This window comes from Bombina bombina, chromosome 3 (genome assembly GCF_027579735.1).
Source record: "Bombina bombina isolate aBomBom1 chromosome 3, aBomBom1.pri, whole genome shotgun sequence".
Classification (NCBI taxonomy): domain Eukaryota; kingdom Metazoa; phylum Chordata; class Amphibia; order Anura; family Bombinatoridae; genus Bombina; species Bombina bombina.
In genome coordinates this window covers 791,375,988-791,399,449 of record NC_069501.1, presented here as the reverse complement: position 1 = coordinate 791,399,449, position 23,462 = coordinate 791,375,988, and the positions used below count along the sequence as shown (strand labels likewise).

General features: G+C 39.2%; 1 protein-coding gene across 1 annotated transcript in view; it reads left to right on the top strand.

Moving 5' to 3' along the window:
- LOC128654044 (ATP-binding cassette sub-family C member 5) overlaps nt 1–23,462 on the top strand; it is a 432,957-nt gene that overhangs the window by 242,988 nt on the left and 166,507 nt on the right. Inside the window, exons 19-20 of the mRNA XM_053707695.1 lie at nt 5,695–5,824; nt 16,737–16,890. Coding sequence (XP_053563670.1) covers nt 5,695–5,824; nt 16,737–16,890 — 284 coding nt within the window. The remainder of the gene's footprint in view (nt 1–5,694; nt 5,825–16,736; nt 16,891–23,462) is intronic.

Here is a 23,462-nt window from a genome sequence, read left to right as displayed (position 1 = left end):
CCGGGATGAAATGTCTGCTCAGGAAATCCGCTTCACAGTTGTCCACTCCAGGAATGTGGATAGCAGATAGACAACAATTGTGAGCTTCTGCCCACTGAAAAATCTGTGCCACCTCCTTCATGGCTTATGAACTTCAAGTTCCTCCCTTGTGGTTGATGTAAGCCACTGAGGTGATGTTATCCAAATGAAACCTGATAAACCGGGCTAAGGACAATTGAAGCTAAGCCATCAGAGCATTGTAAATCGCTCTTAACCCCAATATGTTTATGAGGAGAGCAGAATCCTCTCGAGTCCATAGTCCCTGTGTCTTTAACGAGTCCTAGACTTCTCCCCAGCCTAGCAGGCTGGTGTCTGTGGTCACAATCACCCAGGAAGGTCTCCAGAAGCATGTGCCCTGAGACAGATGGTCCTGAGAAAGCCACCATGATAGAGAGTCTCTTGTCGACTATTCTAGATCTATCCTCTGAGACAGATCCGAATGGTCTCCGTTTCATTATCTGAGCATGCATAATTGCAGAGCTTTTAAATGGAATCGAGCAAAGGGAATGACGTCTATGGAAACGACCATCAGACCAATTACCTCCATACATTGAGCCACTGATGGCCGAACAGTAGACTGAAGAGGGGCAAGAGGAGAGAATTTTGGATTTTCTGACCACCGTCATAATTTTTTTTATAGATAGGGAATCTATTATGGTCCCTAAGAAAACCACCCTTGTAGCTGGAACAAGGGAACTCTTTTCCAGATTCACTTTCCAACCGTCGGAACGTAGCAAAGACAACAAGATCTCTGTATGAGAGTTTGCTTGTTAAAAAGATGGCACCAGAACCAATATGTCATCCAGGTATGGCGCCATTTCAATTCCCTGAGACCTGATCACTGCCAAGAGAGCCCCCGGAACCTTTGAGAAAATTATGGGAGTTGTGGCAAGGCCAAATGGAAGAGCCACAAACTGAAAGTGTTTGTCTAGAAAGGCGAATCTCAGGATACGCATCCTTCAGATCTATGGTCACATGAACTGACCCTCTTGGACCAAAGGAAAAATAGAACAAATGGTTTTCATTTTGAAGGGCGGTACCCTGAGAAACTTGTAGAGGCACTTTAGGTCTAAATTGGGTCAATTTGAATAGAATCCTAGACCCTGTTCCCTTACTGGAGGAAAGGTCCTGAACGCAGTTCAAGAATGCCTCTCTTTTTACCTGGTCTACAGATAATTTTGAGAGGTGGAATCTGCCCCTGGGAGGGAAAGTATTGAATTCTATTTTGTAACCCTGAGATACTATGTCCACAGCCCAAGGATCTCGTCTCCATGCTTGACAAAACAGGGAAAGTCTGCCCCCCACTTGATCCTAATCCGGACTCGACCTTTCATGCAGACTTAGACTCAGTTGAGGGTTTCTTTGATTGCTTCCCCTTATTCCAAGACTGATTGGGCTTCCAAAAAGACTTGGACTGCTCCTGCTTGGAAGAGAGAGAGGACAACTTTTGACCTTTTGAAGTTACGAAAGGAACGAAAATAACTTTGATGTCCTTTGAATCTGTTCTTCTTGTCTTACAGTAGAAAAGACCATTTTCCACCCGTAATATCAGAAATTATTTCTGCCAGACCAGGTCGGAACAAGGTCCCCCTTGTAAGGAAGCGCCAGAAGCTTGGACTTAGAGGTAACATCAGCTGACCAAGATTTTAGCCACAGTGCCCTGCGGGCTAGGACAGTGAAGCATCAGAAATAAAGGAATTGGCTAGTTTGAGAGCCTTAATCCTATCTTGTATCTCCTCCAACAGAGTCTCTACTAAAATTGATTCAGACAAGGCGTTGCACCAATAAGATGCGCACTTGCTACTGTGGCAATACAAACTGCAGGTTGCCATTGAAGACCTTGATGAACATACATCTTCATCAAATAAGCTTCTAGCTTTTTGTCCATGAGATCCTTAAAGGAGCAGCTATCCTCTATAGGGTTCTCTTAGCTAGAGTAGAAATAGCCCCTTCTACTTAAGGCACTGTGTGCCAAGAATCTTTAATGGAGTCAGCAACAGGAAACAGCTTTTTAAATACAGGAGATGGGGAGAAAGGAATCCCTGGCTTCTCCCATTCCTGGGAAATAATCTCCGTCACACGGTCTGGGACAGGAAAAACTTCCACAGAGGAAGGAACATCATAGTATTTATTAAGTTTACTAGACTTCTTAGGGTTGACAACGACAGAAGTATTGGAGTCATCCAAAGTAGCCAATACCTCCTTTAACAGTTCACAAAGGTGTTCAAGCTTAAATCTTCATTATCAGATGAAGGAATAATACTGTCTGAATCTGAGATTTCACCACCAGAGGCTACCGGCGTATCCCCCTCATCAGACTTAAGAGGGAGGGCAACCTGCGTAGCAGTAGGTGGAACAGAAACCTTACTATCTGAATATCTAATTTTCCTCTTGCGTTTTCCCAGCATAGGAAAAGCAGATAATGCCGCAGATACCACAGAAGATACCTGTGCAGCAAAATCTGCAGGCAAATAAACTTCTCCAGAAGGCTGAGAGGAACTGCAGGGCACTGTATGTGATGCCATAGAGGCTTGGGACATTTGAGGAGAAAGCTGTGGCATTGCCTGAACAGCACAATCCTGAGAGACATTGGGCTCAGAGGGCAACAATTTATTTTTAAATTGAAGTGTTCTAGCTAAGCATGCAGTACAGAATTGCATAGGCAAAACAATTTGTGCCTCTAGGCATAACAAGCATTTGTCAAAAACCACAGAGACTTTGGCGCCGAATTATCATTGTGCGAGTGGACATGATCTGATATTGTGGATCATGTCCACTGCACATCGATAAATGCCGATAGCATATGCTCTCAGCATTTATCATTGCACCAGCAGTTCTTGTGAACTGCTGGTGAGATGCCGCCCCCAGCAGATTCGCAGCTAATCGGCCATTAGCAGGGGGAGTCAATCAACCCGATCGTATTAGATCGGGTTGATTTCTGCCGATTTCTGTCCGCCGCCTCAGAGTAGGTGGACAGGTTATGGACCAGCTGCTTCATAACTTCTATAATACTAAATAAAAAATTCCACAAATTGTAGAATTTTTTTAAATACACTGTCACTTTAAGAATTTTTAATACCACAATTTGGCTGCCAGAAGTCTTTAAAATGATCGTATAGTAGATTGACACTGAAGAGACTGAAATTCAATGACGCCGCTCCGCTACATGAATATACGACAGCAGAGAGAAGTCACATGACCAGCAGAGAGAGGAAACTACGCAGCAAGTAAAAGGCGCGAATTTCCCTCTGCCTACAACATAAGATGCAAGTAGCTGCAGCTGGTTTCAAACTCAAGCAGTTTGTCAGTTAGCCTGTTCTAGCTAAGCAAGCAAAGAAAACCAACTGCCAAATTTTAAGTTTATGCATAAATCCCTGTATAAAACATAAGCCACACACATACTAATAAAGTATTTCAACAAAATTAGTACAAAGAGGAAAAACGTCCCAATAAAGGGAAGATTAACCCCTAGGGGCCGTATGGAGCTTGAGGCCCCTTGTTTCCAGCGAGCCTTCAGACAGAACGCTGCTCCATAACTTGTCCGTCTGCTCTGAGGCCTCGGACAGAAATCAACCCGATCGAATACAATTGACACCCCCTGCTAGCAGCCACAAATCTACAGGGGGCGGCATTGCACCAGCAGTTCACAAGAACTGCTGGTGCAATGATAAATGTCAACAGTGTATACTGTCTGCATTTATCGATAGGCAGTGATGGACAGCGGACATGATACGCTACTTTGTATCATGTCCACGTACACATTGTTAAATATGCCCCCAGTCTCAGCATACATAAGGTGCCTTCCCATTGCCAAATAAAATCCTGTATAAAGGATTTTAAAAATGTCCCCATCTACTGCATATGACATATTCTTCTGAATTGCAAGTCTCCAAGACCTAGAAGACAAAAGCACTTACCTGCAGTCTAGCTGTCCGGCAGGAAGACAGCTCACAAGCATGAAAGGACACATACTCCTTACAGAAACCTGTAGAAAAAGAAAGAACAGAGTAACCAACTCTGGCTTTATGTACCATGGGTAGCAATGTGTTAGGAAACAAAGCAAGGACTACCTCAGAACTTCCTAACTGTTTAAAAGCCACCACTACTCTACTGAAAAGATTGACATGGACTCAGCTAAACCCAAATCCTTGCTTGCAGGGAAAAGTACCCGAAAAAGGAATTCATTTCTTCAGACACCAAACTTCACCTCCTCCATTGACAGAGGCAAAGAGAATGACTGGGGATTATGGGTAGGGGAGTGACACTTAACAGCTTTGTTGTGGTGCTCTTTGCCTCCTCCTGCTGGCCAGGAGTGAAATTCCCATTAGTAATTGAATGACGTTGTGGACTCTTCATATCTTAGGAAAGAAAAAATATTTTTTCTTTTGTTTTCTAGAAAAGAGCTGCCTGGACACAGTAACAATACAATCCAGCATTTTATTTATTAAAAGCAATGCATAAAATGTGTTGCCCAAGATGCTCCATTCTTTCTATTATCACTTATACCCTATTTTTCTAAACTAAATAAGTATGGTGATAGGTTTATCTATATAGCAACACTATGGCTATCTTGGAAAACCTACCACCATATTGTATAGGCAAGATCATGCACTTCCCTTAAACTGTGAGTCTGGTTTTCAGTTTTCAAGGTGCCACACAGAAGGGCAGACTGGATGCAGGTAAAGTGATGCAACTACTGATTGTAAAGTCCTAATGGGCGCTCTAAAATAAATAATGGGTGCTGAGAAATAAACCTTGCAACTTGTGCTCCCTCCCTGGTGACTGCAGAGTACAGGAAATCAGGAATATGATGTTACACATTAGAAATTCCACTACGTCCTTCAATCTTGTTCTCGTACCTTGCTCTCCCTCTCGCTTTTGGCAGCCTGGTTGGAAAAAGGCTTGCAAGTTCTGAGTGGCCCTAGTTGATGGCTGTGCACCTGGAAAATCTCGTGGTCCTCTCATTAAACTTAGTTTGGCATTGTCTGCTTTAGGGTCTGCCTGGGCACACCCTGTTTGCACACCTACTTTATGTATTTAATGACAAGTTGCCAAGCTTGAGGTCACCAGTATACTCTAATCACCTGAGATTTTGAAGAATTACAAATCCACTAAGAGTCTGGATGCTACCAGTGCAGTTCCACTCACTACCATTGGGAATATTTATCGTTCCCCAAGACATTAATTGAAAATTCTACTCATGGTAGAGAACATCTGAATATAATACAAGCATAATATAGCAACCAATTTCATTAGTATGAAGATCTCAAGCCATAAACCACTGCATAAGCATTTACCCTTGGCATTACTAATAGATTTAGTTTCAGAATCAACATCAACACAGAAAATTATAAGCATGTACACATATAATATTAGAATGAGCTCTTAAAAACAAAGAGTAAGAGTAAAAAAATAGTATGACGTGTTTGATTGGCTTTGCAAAATTTTATTGTTTTATGACATGGAAAAATGGCTCAAGTTGTGGCTTACAAAATACATAACATATTCCTCAATCAGCATTCTTGTGTGTAAAAAAAAGATTTATTTAAAAAAAAAAAATATAGAAAAAGATAGCTTCCTGTGCCACTAATTTTTTTCTTTTCTTTTACCTTAATTTATGTTTGCAATTATACTTTCTTTTTATTTTCACGTTAGAGCACATTAAGAGCCTCAACAAGACTTCATGATCTACTGTTTCATAAAGTGTTGCGTAGCCCAGTGAAGTTTTTTGACACAACTCCCCTTGGGCGTATCCTAAACCGGTTCACCAAAGACATGGATGAGGGTAGGTGATGTGTACTTTAATTACAAATATATTCATAATTGTTAACAAAAAAAGTACTTTCAAAATAACATGAATAATACAGGCCTAGATTTAGAGTTCTGCGGCCAAAGGGGTGCGTTAGCTACGCTGGCTTTTTTTCTCCCGCACCTTTTAAATACCGCTGGTATTTAGAGTTCACAGAAGGGCTGCGTTAGGCTCCAAAAAGGGAGCGTAGAGCATATTTACCGCCACTGCAACTCTCAATACCAGCGTTGCTTACGGACGCGGCCAGCTTAAAAAATGTGCTCGTGCACGATTCCCCCATAGAAAACAATGGGGCTGTTTGAGCTGAAAAAAAACCTAACACCTGCAAAAAAGCAGCGTTCAGCTACTAACGCAGCTACATCTTGGATGACGTCCCTTAAAGGAACCGTCATTCATCGGGAAGTCGTCGGTGAAGATGGATGTTCCGCGTCGGCGGGATGAACATGGATCCGGAAGAAAGAAGATTGAAGATGCCGTTGATAGAAGACTTCAGTCGGATCATGGACCTCTTCAGCTCCCGCTTGGATGAAGACTTCAGCCGGATCATGGACATCTTCAGCCCCCTGCTTGGGCATGGATTAAGACATCGGAGCCAGGACGGATCGGTGTGATACCCGGCGAGGTGAAGATAAGGTAGGAAGATCTTCAGGGGTTTAGTGTTAGGTTTATTTAAGGGGGCTTGGGTTAGATTAGGGGTATGTGGGTGGTGGGTTGTAATGTTGGGGGGGGTATTGTATGTGTTTTTTTTACAGGCAAAAGAGCTGAATTCTTTGGGGCATGCCCCGCAAAGGGCCCTTTTCAGGGCTGGTAAGGTAAAAGAGCTTTGAACTTTTTTAATTTAGAATAGCGTAGGGCATTTTTTTATTTTGGGGGGCTTTGTTATTTTATTAGGGGGCTTAGAGTAGGTGTAATTAGTTTAAAATTGTTGTAATATTTTTCTAATGTTTGTAAATATTTTTTTATTTTTTGTAACTTAGTTCTTTTTTATTTTTTGTACTTTAGTTAGTTTATTTCATTGTATTTATTTGTAGATATTGTATTTAATTAATTTATTGATAGTGTAGTGTTAGGTTAATTGTAGATAATTGTAGGTATTGCATGTAATTTATTTATTGATAGTGTAGTGTTAGGTTTAATTGTAGATAATTGTAGGTATTGTATTTAATTAATTTATTGATAGTGTAGTGTTAGGTTTAATTGTAACTTAGGTTAGGATTTATTTTACAGGTAGTTTTGTAATTATTTTAACTAGGTAACTATTAAATAGTTATTAACTATTTAATAGCTATTGTACCTGGTTAAAATAATTACAAAGTTGCCTGTAAAATAAATATTAATCCTAAAATAGCTACAATATAATTATAATTTATATTGTAGCTATTTTAGGGTTTATTTTAAAGGTAAGTATTTAGCTTTAAATTGGATTAATTTATTTAATAAGAGTTAATTTATTTTGTTAGATTAAAATTATATTTAACTTAGGGGGGTGTTAGTGTTAGGGTTAGACTTAGCTTTAGGGGTTAATACATTTATTATAGTAGCGGTGAGATCTGGTCGGCAGATTAGGGGTTAATTATTGTAGGTAGGTGGAGGCGACGTTGGGAGCGTCAGATTAGGGGTTAATAAATATAATATAGGGGTCGGCGGTGTTAGGGGCAGCAGATTAGGGGTACATAGGTATAATGTAGGTTGCGGCGGTGTATGGAGCGGCAGATTAGGGGTTAATAATAATATGCAGGTGTCAGCGATAGCGGGGGCGGCAGATTAGGGGTTAATAAATATAATATAGGGGTCGGCGATGTTAGGGGCAGCAGATTAGGGGTACATAGGGATAACGTAGCTGGCGGCGGTGTACGGAGCGGCAGATTAGGGGTTAAAACATTTTAATAGAGTGTGGCGGCGATGTGGGGGGACCTCGGTTTAGGGGTGTATAGGTAGTTTATGGGTGTTAGTGTACTTTAGAGCACAGTAGTTAAGAGCTTTATAAACCGGCGTTAGCCCAGAAAGCTCTTAACTACTGACTTTTTTCTGCGGCTGGAGTTTTGTCGTTAGATTTCTAACGCTCACTTCAGCCACGACTCTAAATACCGGCGTTAGAAAGATCCCATTGAAAAGATAGGATACGCAAATGGCGTAGGGGGATCTGCGGTATTGGAAAAGTCACGGCTGGAAAGTGAGCGTTAGACCCTTTCCTGACTGACTCCAAATACCAGCGGGCGGTAAAAACCAGTGTTAGGAGCCTTTAACGCTGGTTTTGACGGCTACCGCCCAACTCTAAATCTAGGCCACAGTGTCTGAAAGCCAATAAGGAGTATACAAATCATAAACTTGGCTAGCGGCACTGTAATTATTTATTTAGTTAACTATTTATATTAATACTAGTGATAAATATGAAGCAACTGGGTAATATTAAGGGGGTATTAATACATTTCAGTGGTTCAGAATACATCACAAGTCACAAAAGTGAAGGGTATTACCAGAGGTATTACCAGAACTGCTATGGTGGCATTATAGGTCCTTAATACAAATCACTGTTTAGTTGTGCATTCTAAGGGCTAGCTTCCATTGAGTCGTTAAAAATGGAGCTGTAAGCTACCGAAGTGGCCGACAGCTAAAAGCTCCATTTTAGTACCAGGTTTCCATTGAAATATTTTGTGCATTGCGTGCAGCTGCTCTTTAACGTTTAAAATCAATTTGTTGCTATGGCAACCGACCTTACACTATAAAATTTACGTTTAACATCTGCGCTCCGTACCTGTGATCACCTCTAAAGAGAAACAAAAAAAGAATATATATTAGATATTTATAGAACATATTTTTAACTATAAGCAAATAATATTTTTTATTATAATTATATTTTCCACTTTATTAATATGAGTAATATGTATTGCTGCCCTAGGCATAGGTCTAGCTTGAATTTTGTAGATATATGCTTGCATATATTTTTATATGTAAATACATATTGACATTTCCATAAGAACATAAGTGCAACTATTCCTATACATGGGGCAACAATAAATATAGGACAGGGAGGGACCCACATCCCATATGTACAGAAAGCCTGCATATATAAGAAGTTAGGGAATTAGGGGCATGATAGATTTTAAGCTTAACTCAAAACTTAAATAAACACAATGTAGACAATGTAGACTTTAGTATAAAAAGTAACTCCCATTGTGGTAAAGAGATGTTAACCTAAAATAGATAAGAATTTTAGTAATGGGTATTAAACATGGTATATTGATGTTCACATTTATTTGTGTGTAGTATACTGATGAGTAAAATGGTTAATGAACAGAAAATGTATTTATTTGTTTGTCACGAAAATGTGTAGGTTTTAATACAGTTTATAAGTAGTTCAGAATGTAGTATTTATATGGATCAATTAATATGATTTTAATTTGGATGTGTGCAGTTGGGTACTAATGTGTATATAATTATGTATTGTTTTACAATAAGTGTGGCTATTAAGTATTAAGATACTGTAGTCACTTGATTACTAACAGGCTTGCATATGTATATTTAATTGGGTAAGTGTTTAGCGATCATTTTGTGATGAGGCTTAGTTTTATACAATAGAGCCACCATATGATGTCATGCAGCATGGGGTTATTATAACCGCTGCCTAATAAACTTTGAAGCTACTTGGTGAAAGAGTAATCATGCGATGGTTTTTGCGATCGTTTGCACTCCATTTAAATTGCGCTGATATTACATACAAGTTAAGGGAAATCACAATTGCGGATTTATGCTAGAATCATTACAGCAATTTCAGAGCTGGGGTTAACTGTTTTGCGAAAATAATAAAGTGTCACAAAACACATAAAGAATACATTACAAGGGGGCGGAGCTTGGCCACGCAGGCGGATGGCTGTGCACTACAGAAGCTCCTAATCCCAAAGGCAAGATAACGATATCAAGATGGCATTACCCAGTCCCCAAAAAACCTCAAGACGCTCAGTACACAGTGGTGACTAGACCTGCATTATAAGGAACCAGACAGGGAGTTATGAAACACAGTACTTGTGCTGAAGAAAGACCCATCTGAACTGCACGCAAAAACCGGAAGTGCAGATAATCGCATCAGACAAGTGTATTGTGGCGGTGGAGAATAGGATCAGGCTGTTTCTCAACGGACTGACAAGGCTAAAAGGGTACATCAGATGAACACCATCGGAATCCAGCTAGTTGTGAACGGGTCACAAATATAGAGCATGGAAGTTAGCATATAGATCAGATCAGACGGCCAAGTGGTTTTACTAAAAAGTGACCTGAAAACAGCATAAGATACCGGAGAGGAGCTACAGGGAATAAAAGGTAAGAGGCGAGAGGCCATACAGTCATTAATATAAAGCGAGGTAGTCAGTAGCCGATTCGAATAAATAAAATATAACTTTTATTCTTGATTAAAGTTTAAAACATGGAGGGTAGAGTACCCACAATTTGGAAACAGACTGACATGTTTCATCTGAACACCGTACTCATAGTCCTTAAAACATAATACACACATTGGAGCTTAAAAACCCACCTCTTGATTCTGATTGGTGGAAATGTTATTACACAAATTTAAAGGTACATTCAAAGTTTATCTAATATATTGTTAATATACCATGAGCTAAGACAAGAAAAAACCTATGTACAGGATTCCAGATACTACCCATATCTAAGATAATTTGGTTTAACTAATAAAGTATGCAAGTAATTATTTATAAATAAAATGTTATTAAGTGAATAGTGATACTATCACCTTTGCTACATTTATAGATTATTTTCTTATTAAAGGAAAATAGGAACATCTAATATAATATTGTTCATTACAAGTATATATTCAAGAGATCTAAGTGAGAAAATGAACACTACATGATTAATTTATAATATACGTTACTCAAATTGAGAGTGTTAGACATGATATATGCACTAAATGCACATATACAAATATATAATCAAGTATACAGTCATTAACCCCTCAAAGGAAGGGGAGGGGCAACTCTAAGGTCAGTGATTGATAAAATCATATTCAGAGTTCAGACCAAAAGGTACCTTGGTCTGAAGTCTAAATATCCAGTACATTTCTTGTATGGATAAAACCTGGTATTTGTCTCCTCCCCTCCTTCGAGTCTGCACTTTCTCTATGATAATCCATCTGAGCGAGTCACAATTCTTGTCATGGATCCTCACAAAGTGGTCTACCAATAGGGTACTGATCTTCCCCACATTGATAGATTGATAGTGGACAAATGTTCACCTTGTGGTGAGTCCTACATACTGCAGTTTGCAGACTGAGCACCATAGTAGGTAGAAAGTAGACCTGCAATTTAAGCAAGAGGTAACATCAAAAGTCTCCCCAGTCACAAATGACCAGAATTATGTGCCCACCTGGACATGTTCATTGCAAGTAACCACATCTATAGGTACCTCTATGTGTGAGCCAAGATGATTGTTGGGATACTGGTGTAGATTTCTTAAGTTGTGAAGGAGAAACCATACTTCCTATAGATTTATTTCTCCTGTATGAGAATCTACAGCCCTTCTTTACTGCATCGGCAAGGCCATCATTGGCTACAAGCAACTTGAAGTGTCCGCGTATAATGTTACAGATATCCTGATATTGTTCAGAATATTCTGTAACAAATGTCAATTTGCTTTCTGATGTATATTTGGGTTTCACTTTATCTCTAAGCAAAACCTCACGGTCCATATTGGTAACCTCTCTTCTTGCTCTATCAAGTACATTAGGGCTGTAGCCTCTATCTCGTAATCTATGATGCAAGGAGTCTGCGTGTTTCTCAAAGTTGCTTGCTAACGTGCAATTTCTCTTGAGGCAAACAAACTGACCCTTGGCTACTGAATAGGGCACATGCCGGGGATGACAGCTCTTTGCATGCAAAAGGTTGTTACCTGAGATCGGTTTTCTGAATACAACCGAAGTAATACTTCCCATGGGCCAACCTTTTAATTCTAAGTCCATATAATGCACTTTGGACTTGTCAAATTCGAAAGTAAATCGTGAGTTAAGCTCATTCAGATTCAAGTATTCAATTACTCTTTCCACTCTATCCTCACTGTCTTCCTAAATGAACAATAGATCATCTATAAAGCGGTGATATATCCTGATGGCGAACCTGAATGGGTTACTATCTGCATAAATGTGGGACCTCTCCCACCAACCCATGAATAAATTGGCGTATGTGGGGGCGAACTTAGCGCCCATTGCGGTCCCACACTTCTGCAGATAGAACTCTCCTTCAAACTGAAAAAAGTTATGACATAATAAAAACTCAGTAACCTCAAGAATGAACTTTATGAATGGCTCATAGTGTGTAGTTTCATTTTTTAGAAAGTATTCAATGGCTTTTAAGCCTAATTTATGGGGTATAGATGAATACAACCCAACAACATCCACGGTGAGCCACCCTGAGTCATGGGTCCACTCGGTCTGCTCCACAATATTCAAAATATGCTTAGAATCCCTGGTGTAACTCGGGAGGGACTTAACCAATTACTGCAAAAGGTCATCTAGCCATTCTGACAAGTGCTCCAACATCGACCCTATCCCACTAACAATGGGCCTCCCCTGAACATTCTCAGTCGATTTGTGCACCTTCGTCAAATGATGGAATATTGGGGTGACTGTATTATCCACATACAAATATTGACAAGTGTCCTGATCAATAAAGCCATACTCCAATGCCCCATCTAAAAGGTGCACAAGCTGATGTTGAAAAATAGTGGTAGGATCCCTGGTAAGTTTTTCATAATTATCAGTATTGTCCAACTGTCTAAATGCCTCGTTGATATAATGTGACCTATTCATCAACACCACCGAGCCCCCCTTGTCAACCTGCTTAATGACAATGTCCACATTATCCCCTAGGGATTTCAATGCCTGTTGTTCTGATCTATTTAAATTCAATTTCACTGGTTTCTTAGTCTGACTAAGTAGCCTCAAATCAGTTTCAACCCTTTTATAGAAGGTTTCTATAATATTGCCTCTGCTCTGTATTGCATAGAACACGGAGGGATTCTTGTATTTCATCTTAGTAGCAATTTGACCACTGTCATTTATCACCCCACTTTCTTGTTCTAACCCTCTCAGAGCAATGAGGTCACATGTTTCTTGGAATTGAAAACCTTGATAAGCATTGATATTATCCGACACCTGGGGGGGGGCATAGTACTTGTATCTGTACTTGTAGATGAAAAATGTTTAAAGAGTGTTATTTTGCATACAAATTTATTTAGATCCAGCATTGTTTGGAATAGGTTAAAATTAACGGTTAGCACAAAACCTAAACCTAAACTAAGTACTTTAGACTCCTCCTTAGTCAATAAATGATCAGACAGGTTTATGATGGTTTGTATTTTGAGGGTACTCTGGTCTGCCTTATGAGATACCTCCCCTTTTGTTGCTGGGGTACTTTTATGCCCGTCCCTCCTTCTCTGGGATGCTGACCCATCTCAAAAACCTGCTCCATTTTGGTAAATTCCTCATCACTACCACCCAATGTACTGGTACAAGGTTGTTCATGGGAATACATTTGATTATTTGTGGGTTGATACCTCCTATATTGCTGTACATATTGTGCGTGTACTCTAGATTGGCCTAAATGTTGTGTCGCATGTGCTCTATTAGGGCCCTGTCTCATATCCATTCTTATGTGGGCACTACCTCTCCCTGCAAATCTATTATAATGCGTATTTCTGGCGACAACCTCATCCTGCTGAGAACTGTCCTCATTGCCTGACTGTGTGTTATCATCTCCAGATTCGGCCTCACTATCAGAGAATGTCACTGATCTATTAACTCTGCCTCTTTGCCTTCTACCTCTGCTTCTCCTGTGTCCTTTATTGGCATTTTAATTTCTCCTATAGTGGAATCTCTGGTTTCTGTTCCAGATATATATTTTACCACTGTCATAATCTGATTTATCCCTTACAAACTTGACATGCTTGGTATCTATAATCTCTTCCTTAATTTCCAAAATAACTTTCTGCAAAACCATATCAAACTTTGAATAGTCAATTACCATACTGCGCAACTAATAAACATAGCGCCATTTTCCTCTCCTCTAGACTTACAACGAGCAACGCCCTCTCCCCTTACACAAACAAGCTGCAGTGATGGGCAGAGCACATAAGTTATAAACAATACTGAGCCCGATCACAATACCCACTAAGAATAGAAGGTCACAATCTCACTGCTTTTAAGACCCAAACTTAAGCACGCAGAAATCTGCTTAACACTAGGCCCTACACATGACGGCCTGCACGCACAAAAGCAGCACAAAGAGACACAGTGCACAGTTAAGCTAGGTGGGATTCAGTAATCACAGGGGACATTAATTGCAAACGAAAATATAAAGCTATTGCTCCCCAAACTGAGCATAGCCTTCCTAGTGGTAATGCCTAATAAAAAATCTACCAGATTAGATAAAAGTACACCTATTAGGCCGTTAAGCAAATACCTCAAGCAGGTGGAAACTAGCACTAGCATGCAGTCAGAAGACATCGTCCACAGCCAGCTATCCCAGCCTGCTATAGAGCAGACACCACAGACAGACAAACGTTCGCAGCCTTTAACTAAAGACGACCTGCAATATTTTTCCTCAAAAGATGACATAAAGGGGGTTCTGCAGGAAATGCGCAACCTCTTTGGTGACCTCAAAAAATACATTATTACACTGGAAAAGAGGGTGGCAAAGGTAGAAGTGGCACAAGCAGCAGTAGCTAATACCGCCCAGCAAAACAGCATGGACAACATCAAAAGGTTGCTATGCAGGCCCTTTCGGACAAGCTTGAGGACCTTGAAAATCGCTGCCACAGTCAATACACCCCCCTGCCATAGGTACATTGTAACACTGATATCTGTCAGGAATCCCTGAAAATCCCTTGACATGTATATATATATATATATATATATTTTAGTAGACAATCCACAGTATTGATCTAGAACCATTTTGGTATATTTCATGCCACCATTTCACTGCCAAATGCGATCAAATAAAAAAAATTGTTAACTTTTTCACAAACTTTTTCGCAAACTTTAGGTTTCTCACTGAATTTATTTACAAACAGCTTCTGCAATTATGGCACAAATGGTTGTAAATGCTTCTCTGGGATCCTCTTTGTTCAGAAATAGCAGACATATATAGCTTTGGCATTACTTTTTGGTAATAAGAAGGCCACTAAATGCCGCTGCGCACCACACTTGTATTATGCCCAGCAGTGAAGGGGTTAATTAGGTAGCTTGTAGGGATCAGCCTCCCACCTGACATATCCCACCCCTAACCCCTCCTTGACCCCCCTCAAACAGCTCTCTTCCCTCCCCCACCTCACATTTGTCACTGTCATCTTAAGTACTGGCAGAAAGTCTGCCAGTACTAAAATAAAAGGTGTATATATATATATATATATATATATATATATATATATATATATATATATATATATATATATATATATATATATATATATATATTATTTATTCTGCAGTGTTGGATCCCCCCTTTGCCCCCAACCTCCCTGATCCCCCCCCCAAACATCTCTATAACCCTCCCCCCTCTACCTATTTGCGGCCATCTTGGGTACTGGCCATCTGTAGTGTAGCTGCCCCCCTCAATAGCCTGCCCCCCCTCAATAGCCTACTCCCCTCCCAGATCCCTTTATTTACATTTAATTCCCCTTTCCCTCTCCCTCCATCCTATGCAAAACAATGTTATGTACTAGCGTGCTCGCGCTCCCTCCCGCTCCCGTGCGCTCCCAACCACTTGAGTGCACTGGATGAAGAGGATCCGGAAGTGATCCAGCAATGGGCCGCCCACCCGCCTTCCTGCTACGGCTCCCACCCACCAACGAACGGCACCGTCGCTGGCCGATGCAGAGAGGACCACAGAGTGGCTCTCTCTGCATCGGTGGGTAAAAAAGGGTATTGCAGTGATGCCTCAATATCGAGGCATCACTGCAATACCTTGAAATCGCTTCCACCACAATCGCTTCCACTGCTTGAAACCCAAGAGGACGTGTCAGGCACGTCCTTGATCCTTAACTGTATTTTTTTGTAGGACGTGCCTGACACGTCCTTGATCATTAAGGGGTTAAAGGGACAGTATACACCAATTTTAAGTTAACTGCATGTAATAGACACTACTATAAAGATTAATATGCACAGATACTGAAAATTCAGTATAAAACCTTTTAAAAACTTACTTAGAAGTTCTTAATTTGGCACTGTTGATGAGATTAGTCTGGAACACCCACTTAAATGAGTTTAGAGCAGACCCCCCTCCCTTGCATATGAAAAGACCCATTATACAAACAGAAGCAGTCTGAAGTCTGTATACATCAGTATACATCTACATCTTAGGGCTTGGTTAGGAGTCTGAAAATCAGCACAATGTTATTTAAAAGTAAGATAAACTATACATTTTTAGAAAAACACCCCCAGATTAGCTATATAAATGGATCATCTACAACGAATTTATGCAAAGAAAAATCTAGTGTACAATGTCCTTTTAAGTGATCAGATTGACACTTGCTCAAATTATCCTAAATTCATTTTACAATTGGTTTCTATGGGAAGTCCATAATTCTTAGTTGTGATACCATCAATGGATTATGAAAAATACTTTATTATTATTATGGCATTATGTCTGTGAATTCTGGAATTTGAAGCCATGGGTAATGCATTCATTTTTTTTTATTGTGATTAACGTATGCAATGAGTATCAGCCAAATTTAAAGTGTTCCCCTAAAATGTCACTGCTTTACATGGTGCTATTGTTATTTTGTTTTTATAATATTTTAAATTTAATTAAAAAAATTAACTTTCTGTAAGTTGCAACGGCCATAGTATATATATTTTTTTCTTGATTTCTTGTTCTTATTTTAGTTGATGCCCGTCTTCCATACGATATGGAGCAACTTATGCAGAATTTGATACTTGTTGTCTTTTGCATCAGTATTATTAGCATAGTCTTTCCTTGGTTCCTTATATCTGTGCTGCCTCTTAGTGCTCTCCTCTATATGGTAAACAAAGTTTCAAGGTAAGAACAGTATCTCTCTTTTTGAAGAAATAATTGCATGTGTTATACAAAGTTTTTCCTAAGTTAATTCACCTTAAAGGGATAGAAGTGCCAACATTTTGCATTAGCAAGAATGATTCTAGTAAAAATTGTTGTTTTTCAGTGGCATATGCACATATGATGTGTTTGCCTGTGCACCAGAGACCTGGTGGTGGTTTATATTGTTCCAGTGTCATACAAGCCAATGCTGACTCTCTGAGAAGGTGTGGTGCTTGAACGTTGGTGCACGGGCCCTCACAGCATATGTGCATATGCTGCTAAAAACAGTAATACATTTTACTAGAAGCATTTTTCCTAATGGAAGTATATTGCAAAAATGCTTGTATTTAATATTGAAATGTACCCACACGCATTTCGATTTTGACCTTTCTATCCCTTTAACTATTCTATTTTATATTTTACTGAAATAAAAATGTAGCAAACATCCTACCTTTGCTTCTGTATTTTTAAGTGATAAAGGATATTTAGAGGGCGCTACAAATGAGCTTAAGATATCACAGAGTATAAAGACTGTTAAGTCAGTAGTTAACTGAGAGATTGCTCTATATATACAACAGACCTTTTATAAAAAGTCAGACTTTAACATAGTGACTACAATTTCACTGTTAAAAAACATAATTTATGTAAAAACTTACCTGATAAATTAATTTCTTTCATATTGGCAAGAGTCAATGAGCAAGTGACGTATGGGATATACAATCCTACCAGGAGGGGCAAAGTTTCCCAAACCTCAAAAATGCCTATAAATACACCCCTCACCACACCCACAATTCAGTTTAATGAATAGCCAAGAAGTGGGGGGATAAAGAAAGGAGTAAAAAGCATCAACAAAGGAATTTGGAAATAATTGTGCTTTATACAAAAAAATCATAACCACCATAAAAAACTGGTGGGCCTCATGGACTCTTGCCAATATGAAAGAAATGAATTTATCAGGTAAGTTCTTACATAAATTATGTTTTCTTTCATGTAATTGGCAAGAGTCCATGAGCTAGTGATGTATGGGATAGCAATACCCAAGATGTGGAACTCCACGCAAGAGTCACTAGAGAGGGAGGGATAAAAAATAAAAACAACTTAAGTTAGAAGCAGAAGAATCAAACTGAAACAGCTGCCTGAAGAACTTTTCTACCAAAAACTGCTTCCAAAGAAATAAATACATCAAAATGGTAGAAATTAATAAAAGAATGCAAAGAAGACCAAGTTGCTGCTTTGCAAATCTGATCAACTGAAGCTTCATTCTTAAAAGCCCAAGAAGTGGAAACTGATCTAGTAGAATGAGCTGTAATTCTCTGAGGCGGGGTTTTACCCAACTCCAAAAAGCTTGATGAATCAAAAACTTTAACCATGAAGACAAAGAAATGGCAGAAGCCTTCTGACCTTTCCTGGAACCAGAAAAGATAACAAATAGACTAGAAGTCTTCCGGAAATCTTTAGTAGCTTCAACATAATATTTAAGAGATCTCACCACATCCAAAGAATTCTTAGGATTAGGACACAAAGAAGGTACAACTATTTCTCCACTAATGTTAGAATTCACAACCTTAGGTAAGAATTTAAATGAAGTCCGCAAAACTGCCTCATCCTGATGTAAAATTAGAAAAGGAGATTCACAAGAGAGAGCAGATAATTCAGAAACTCTTCTAGCAGAAGAGATGGACAAAAGGAACAACACTTTCCAAGAAAGCAGTTTAATTTCCAAAGAATGCATAGGCTCAAATGGAGGAGCCTGTAAAGCCTTCAAAACCAAATTAAAACTCCAAGGAGGAGAGATTGATTTAATGACAGGCTTGATATGAACCAAAGCCTGTACAAAACAGTGAATATCAGGAAGTTTAGCAATTGTTCTGTGGAATAAAACAGAAAGAGCAGATATTTGTCCTTTCAAGGAACTTGCAGACAAACCTTTATCCAAACCATCCTGAAGAAACTGTAAAATTCTAGGAAGTCTAAAAGAAAATTTATGAGAAGAACACCATGAAATGTAAGTCTTCCAAACTCGATAATAAATCTTTCTAGAAACAGATTTACAAGCCAGTATCATAGTATTAATCACTGAGTCAAAGAAACCTCTATGACTAAGCACAAAGCGTTCAATTTCCATACCTTCAAATTTAATGATTTGATATCCTGATGGAAAAACAGACCTTGAGATCGAAGGTCTGGCCTTAAGGGAAGTGGCCAAGGTTGGCAACTGGACATCCGAACAAGATCCGCATACCAAAACCTGTGAGGCCATGCTGGAGCCACCAGCAGCACAAAGATTGCTCCATGATGATTTTCGAGATCACTCTTGGAAGTAGAACTAGAGGCGGGAAAATATTAGCAGGTTGATAACACCAAGGAAGTGTCAACGCATCCACTGCTTCCGCCTTAGGATCCCTGGACCTGGACAGGTACCTGGGAAGTTTCTTGTTTAGATGAGATGCCATCAGATCTATTTCTGGAAGCCCCCACATCTGAACAATTTGAGAAAACACATCTAGGTGGAGAGACCACTCTCCCGGATGTAAAGTCTGATGACTGAGATAATCCACTTCCCAATTGTCTATACCTGGGATATGAACCACAGAAATTAGACAAGAGCTGGATTCCGTCCAACAAGTATCTGGGATACTTCTTTCATAGTTTGAGGACTGTAAGTCCCACCCTGATGATTGACATATGCCACAATTGTGACATTGTCTGTCTGAAAACAAATGAATGGTTCTCTCTTCAACAGAGGCCAAAACTGAAGAGCCCTGAGAATCACACAGTTCCAAAATATTGATTGGTAATCTCGCCTCTTGAGATTTCCAAACTCCTTGTGCTGTGAGAGTTTCTTAAACAGGGACGAACAAAAAAGGCCCCTATAATTATACGATGGTGATCTAACCACCAAGTCAGAGAAAGTCGAACATTGGGATTTAAGAATATTAATTGTGACATCCTTGTATAATCCCTGCACCATTGATTCAGCATACAAAGCTGGAGAGGTCTCATATGAAAATGAGCAAAGGGGATCGCGTCTGATGCTGCAGTCATAAGACCTAAAACCTCCATGCACATAGCTACTGAAGGGTATGACTGAGACTGAAGGTTCTGACAGGCTGTAACCAATTTTAAATGTCTCTTGTCTGTTAGAGACAAAGTCATGGACACTGAATCTATCTGGAAACCTAAAAAGGTGACCCTTGACTGAGGAATCAAAGAACGTTTTGGTAAATTGATCCTCCAACAATGTCTTTGAAGAAACAACACTAGTTGATTCATGTGAGATTCTGCAGAACGTAAAGACTGAGCTAGTACCAAGATATTGTCCAAATAAGGAAACACTGCAATGCCCCGCTCTCTGATTACAGAGAGTAGGGCACCGAGAACCTTTGAAAAGATTCTTGGAGCTGTTGCTAGGCCAAAAGGAAGAGCAACAAATTGGTAATGCTTATCTAGAAAAGAGAATCTCAGGAACTGATAGTGATCCGGATGAATCGGAATATGAAGAAATGCATCCTGTAAGTCAATTGTGGACATATAATGTCCTTGCTGAACAAAAGGCAGAATAGTCCTTATAGTCACCATTTTGAAAGTTGGTACAAAATCTTTAGATCCAGAACTGGTCTGAATGAATTTTCTTTCTTTGGGACAATGAATAGATTTGAATAAAACCCCAGACCCTATTCCTGAAACGGAACTGGCATGATTACCCCTGATAACTCCAGGTCTGAAATACACTCCAGGAAAGCCTGAGCCTTTTCTGGGTTTGCTAGAATGCGTGAGAGAAAAAATCTTCTCACAGGCGGTCTTACTCTGAAATCTATTCGGTACCCATGAGAGACAATATTCTGAATCCAATGATTTTGGACTGAATTGATCCAAACATCTTTGAAAAACTTTAATCTGCCCCCCTACCAGCTGAGCTGGAATGAGGGCCGCACCCTCATGCAGACTTGGGGGCTGGTTTTGATCTCTTAAATGGCTTGGATTTATTCAAAATTGAGTAAGGCTTCCAATTGGAAACAGATTCCTTTGGGGAAGGATTAGATTTCTGTTCCTTATTAAGTCGAAAGGAACGAAAATGGTTAGAAGCTTTAAATTTACCCCTAGACTTTTAATCCTGGGGCAAAAAGGCTCCCTTCCCCTCAGTGACAGTTGAAATTATTGAATCCAACTGAGAACCAAATAATTTATTACCTTGGAAAGAAAGAGATAGCAATCTGGACTTAGAAGTCATATCAGTATTCCAAGATTTAAGCCATAAAGCTCTTCTAGCTAAAATAGCTAAAGACATATATCTAACATCAATTTTGATGATATCAAAAATGTCATCACAAATGAAATTATTAGCATGTTGAATTAATTTAACAATGCTAGACAAATTATGATCCGATACTTGTTGCGCTAAAGTTGCCAACCAAAAAGTTGAAGCAGCTGCAACATCAGCCAAAGAAATTGCAGGCCTAAGAAGATGACCTGAATATAAATAAGCCTTCCTTAGATAAGATTCAAGTTTCCTATCTAAAGGATCTTCAAAAGAAGTACTATCTTCCGTAGGAAAAGTAGTACGTTTAGCAAGAGTAGAGATCGCCCCATCAACTTTAGGGATATTTTCCCAAAACTCCAATCTATCAGTTGGCAAAGGATACAAATTTTTAAACCTTGAAGAAGGAATAAAAGAAGTATCAGGCCTATTCCATTCCTTAGAAATCATATCTGAAAAAGCATCAGGAACTGGAAAAACCTCTTGAATAACCACAGGAGGTTTATAAACAGAATTTAAACGCTTACTAGTTTTAATATCAAGAGGACTAGTTTCCTCCATATCTAATGTATTCAAGACTTCTTTTAATAAAGATCGAATATACTCCATTTTAAATAAATAAGAGGATTTGTCAGTGTCAATATCTGAGGCAGGATCTTGTAAATCAGATAGATCCTCATCAGAAAAAGATAAATCAGTATGTTGTCGGTCATTTGAAATTTCATCAACTCTATGAGAAGTTTTAAAAGACCTTTTATGTTTATTAGAAGGCGGAATGGCAGACAAAGCCTTCTGAATGGAATCAGAAATAAATTCTCTTAAATTTACAGGTATATCCTGAGCATTAGATGTTGAGGGACCAGCAACAGGTAATGAACTACTACTGATGGAAACATTTTCTGCATGTAAAAGTTTATCATGACAACTATTACAAACCACAGCTGGAGGTATAGTCTCCACAAGTATACAACAAATGCACTTAGCTTTGGTAGAACTGATATCATGCAGCAGGGATCCAGCAGTAGATTCTGAGACAGGATCAGATTGAGACATCTTGCAAATGTAAGAGAAAAAAAAACATATAAAGCAAAATTATCACTTTCCTTATATGATAGTTTCAGGAATGGGAAAAAACAGCATAGCCCTCTGACATAGAAAAAGGCATTTGGCGCCAAGAATGACGCACAACAAACAGAAAAATATTTTTTGGCGCCAAAAACGTCCAGAAACGAAACACTCGCGTCATAGATGACGCAACCTTGTGAAGGACTCGGCACCAACTAAGACGCTTGAAATGACGAATTTGCGTCAACGAACGTAACTTCACGCCAAAAATATCTTGCGCCAAAAATGACGCAATAAATTTTGGCATTTTGCGCCCTCGCAAGCCTAATCCTGCCCGCAAATTTAAAGAGAGTCAATTTGAAAAACAGACTATACCCCAGGTAAGAAATAATTTTCCTAAAAAATGCATTTCCCAGATATGAAACTGACAGTATGCAAAAGGAAATATACTGAACCTGAATCATGGCAAATATAAGTACAATACATATATTCAGAACTTTATATAAATACATAGAGTGCCAAACCATAGCTAAGAGTGTCTTAAGTAAATGAAAACATACTTACCAAAGACACCCATCCACATATAGCAGATAGCCAAACCAGTACGGAAACTGTTATCAGTAGAGGTAATGGAATATGAGAGTATATCGTTGATCTGAAAAGGGAGGTAGGAGATGAATCTCTATGACCGATAACAGATAACCTATGAAATAGATCCCCGTGAGGAAAACCATTGCATTTAATAGGTGATACTCCCTTCACATCCCTCTGACATTCACTGTACTCTGAGAGGAATTGGGCTTCAAAAATGCTGAGAAGCGCATATCAAGGTAGAAATCTTAGCACAAACTTACTTCACAACCTCCATAGGAGGCAACGCTTGAAAAACTGAATTTTGGGTGTGGCGAGGGGTGTATTTATAGGCATTTTTGAGGTTTGGGAAACTTTGCCCCTCCTGGTAGGATTGTATATCCCATACGTCATTAGCTCATGGACTCTTGCCAATTACATGAAAGAAATATTTATTCACCGAAAATCATATACATGTTAAATATTAAAATAAGGGACGTCTCCCATAGAATTAAAAACAATCCTAAAAAGCAAATTGTGTTTTTAGACTAATATTGCACACACAGGGGATAACAAATTACTGCGTATATGGATAAATAGTCTCACCAATCAAATGATATTCAATGGTTTATATAGAAGAACAGTTATAAGCTTATTAAAA